Genomic DNA, 3,199 nt, shown 5'->3' on the forward strand with positions numbered 1-3,199 from the left:
ACCACTTCAAGGCGCCACGCGTGGACACCTGGCTCACGGATGAGCTCACCCGGTTCCTCTGGACAGCACCGCCGCCCGCGTCGTACAGCGAGCCCGACGCCGCCGTGGACGTGCCTGCGGGCCTTGTCGACGATGTGCTCGCGGACATGGCCACAATGATGAAGCCTGGCAGCGATGCGACCGGCGGCGGCGTTGGCAGCGTCTCTGACGAGCGGCGGCGGAAGCGGGAGAACGCGGAGCGCATCAAGCAACAGCGGGCACAGCAGCGCTCAAACCACTTCAACGCCGTGCTGAGACGAAGCCGCTGCACTGCTGTTGCAAAGAAGCGCATTCAGCAGATCTTCTCCGGCGCCCTCGCCATCGTCGTCGAGTGAGTTGTCCGCTGTGTGTGTGTGTGTGTGTGTGTGCGTGCGTGCGTGTATGTGTGTGTTTGTGAGTGCTCTTGAGCTTCTGAAACACACCCTTCTACCCTTGTGTCATCCGTCTGGACGCTGGATATCTGGTCTTCTACCCCTACAGTTTGCACAAGCAGCATCTGGACGACTTTGCGTGCCACGCCCTCGGTATTGCACTCCAGAACAACACAAGCACAAAGGAGATCAGGTGCGCATGAACAAGTTTGTGTGTGTGTGTGTCTGTCTGTGTCTGTGTGTGTGTGTGTCTGTCTGTCTGTCTGTCTGTCTGTCTGTCTGTCTATCTGCATGTGCGCGTGCACTGCACTGGCTTTTTGGTGTATTGTGGGAGCGTTTGTGTGTGGATACCTCCAAAGCCTCGCCAACTCGTGGCATGTTTGTGTTTCCAACGCTGTCATGGCCAGGATGTATTGCAACGACTTCACCCCGAACGGCGTTGAGGCGCTGTGCCGCTCGCTGGAGACCAACCGCGCCCTGACAATGCTCTCGTCAGTCCATGTTGCGCCCCCGATACCTGTTGCGCAACTGCACATGTTACTTGCTTGTGCATGCTTCGCGCTCAATGCTAATCGCTTCATCCGGACAATATGTGTGTGTGTGCGTGCGTGCGTGTGTGTGTCTGTGTCTGTTTCTGTGTGTCTGTTTGTGTGTGTGCGTGTGTATATGTGTGCGTGTGTGCGTGCGTGTGTGCGTGTGTCTGTGTCTGTTTCTGTGTGTCTGTTTGTGTGTGCGCGTGTGTATATGTGTGCGTGCGTGTGTGCGTGTGTCTGTGTCTGTTTCTGTGTCTGTTTGTGTGTGCGCGTGTGTTGGGGGGGGGTATGTGTGTGTGTACGCGCGTGTGGGTGTGGTGTGGGTGTGTGGGTGTGCAGGTTGGCATCAAACAACGTGGGCAATCGTGGGGCCGCCGCGTTGGCTAGACTCGTTGAAACGCATCGCCACCTCAAAGAGCTCTGGTTGGATCCGGTGGGCGTGCCCAAATGCATGCCTGCGTGTGCATGGCAATATGAACACGTACGCGTGATATGAATGATATGAATCCACTCACAACGTGCGCCTTTCCAACATGTACACCAGGTTGTGGAACACTGCGATTGGCGATGAAGGCGCGGTGGCGCTGGCCACAGCCTCAACAAAAAGCCGGTCCTTGGAGAAGATCGAGTGAGTCCCTTTGTGTGTGTGTGTGTGTCTGTGTCTGTGTCTGTGTCTGTGTCTGTGTCTGTGTGTCTGTGTGTGTCTGTGTGTGTGATCATGTGTGTGTGTGCATGTGTGTGCCGTGTGTGTTTGCCTGCCAGCGTCCCTGCCTTCCAGCCTTCCAGCCAGCCAGCCTCTGATTGCCTGGTGTTGTTGAACCTCGTAACACTCACTACTTCCTCTCCCACCTGACTGGTCGCAATTCCATCAAGATTGGAAGGCAACCGCCTATCGGCCAAAGGCATCACCAGGGTTGAGGCCGCCGCCAAGCAGAAGATTGGCAAACCCGTCGATGTGAAGCTCTAGCCCTGCGCACATGTGTGTGTGTGTGTGTTCGTGTGTGCGTTCTCGCGCGCGCGCGTGTGTGTCTGTATGGTTACATGTGTACGCTGTGGGTGCTGTTGTTTCGCGCGGTGTGTTCGTTCTCTGGATTATGCTGTATTGCTTCAAGACGGTTACTTCTTGATTTACACCACCCACAACAATCACGCCACCCTGTGTGCCTGAGGCCAACAACGCAAAAGGCAATCTGAGAGAACGGGGTGGCCCAAATGAGCGATTCGATTGACACACGTCACACACGCACACACACATACACACACACGCACACGCACACAAAGCGGCGTCGTGCCTACGCTGCTGGCTCCTGTGCAACACGCACGACAGCAATCCCAACCGCAGGAAGAACTGTGTCACCATTGATGACTGATGCAGCGTCGGCTAAGGACAGCTCTTGCGTAATGTTGGCATGCACCGTGCCTTCCGCGCCCTGCTCAAAGCAAGTGAAGGATCCCATGTTGCGTGAGATGTGCATGTGCGCTGCGTGTCTATGTGTCTGAGTGTGGGTGGGTGTGCCTGTGTATCTATATGTCTGAGTGTGGGTGGGCGTGCGTAGCATGTATCTCTGTGTCTGTGGTCGCCTGTGCTGGAGCTGGATGGTTACAGTACGTGCTTTCATGCCCATGCCTTCGGTGTGAGAGCCGCAACAACACGGTGCCATCTGGGCCTCACCAGTTTCAGCGCGTCGCGGAGCACGTGAAGTATCCTCCCCTGCATACTCGCGCCAGACACCACAGCCACCGCATTCACGTGCGCTATTGCTACAGATTTCGCAAACAGCGCAGCTTGCAGCGTAGCCCCAACCTGACACGCACAAATGTTGGCCATGTGAGTGTGTGTGTGTGTGTGTGTGTGTGTGCGTGCGTGGCTGCGTGTTGTGCGCATACGTGTGTGTGTGTGTGTGTGTGTGTGTGTGTGTGTGTGTGTGTGTGTGTGTGTGTGTGCGTGTGTGTGTGTGTGTGCGTGTGTGTGTGTGTGTATGCGGACAAGTCTGTTTGTGCGCGGAACGTAGTGTGTGTGTGTGTGTGCGGCTTCACGCTGTCTAGGGAGTTCATCAAATCTATGTGCTCGAGATTGAGATTGAGTTCTGAATACTCGCAAGAGTCAGCTAATAACCTTTGACGGGTTGTGTTTATGTGTCTTCTAAATGGCTGTATGTAGTAAGTATTGTCCAGGCTCACGTATCGTAGTAGTCACCAGCGTGGGTGTCCCACTGCCGCCACTCACCTTAACAGGAACATCAGGGGTTTTTTTTC

The 3,199-nt window shown here is 55.4% G+C and overlaps 2 protein-coding genes across 2 annotated transcripts in view; one reads left to right on the forward strand and one right to left on the reverse strand.

Annotated features, from left to right (window-relative positions):
* Nucleotides 1–2,102, forward strand: part of PTSG_03776 (uncharacterized protein) — a 2,835-nt gene extending 733 nt beyond the window's left edge. Inside the window, exons 1-6 of the mRNA XM_004995447.1 lie at nt 1–370; nt 520–603; nt 818–901; nt 1,283–1,366; nt 1,488–1,571; nt 1,817–2,102. The exon at nt 1–370 is cut by the window's left edge and continues 733 nt beyond it. Of these exons, the coding sequence (XP_004995504.1) occupies nt 1–370; nt 520–603; nt 818–901; nt 1,283–1,366; nt 1,488–1,571; nt 1,817–1,910 (800 nt within the window). The 3' untranslated portion in view covers nt 1,911–2,102. The remainder of the gene's footprint in view (nt 371–519; nt 604–817; nt 902–1,282; nt 1,367–1,487; nt 1,572–1,816) is intronic.
* PTSG_03777 (uncharacterized protein) lies at nt 2,029–2,998 on the reverse strand (the record flags this gene model as incomplete). Its single annotated transcript, XM_004995448.1, has 3 exons — nt 2,029–2,373; nt 2,616–2,747; nt 2,981–2,998. The coding sequence occupies 3 exons, from the start codon at nt 2,996–2,998 to the stop codon at nt 2,236–2,238; spliced, it is 288 nt and encodes a 95-aa protein (XP_004995505.1). The 3' UTR covers nt 2,029–2,235.
* Nucleotides 2,999–3,199: the final 201 nt, after the last annotated feature.

The sequence above is a fragment of the Salpingoeca rosetta genome, assembly GCF_000188695.1.
Source record: "Salpingoeca rosetta unplaced genomic scaffold supercont1.8, whole genome shotgun sequence".
In the NCBI taxonomy this organism is placed as follows: Eukaryota; class Choanoflagellata; order Craspedida; family Salpingoecidae; genus Salpingoeca; species Salpingoeca rosetta.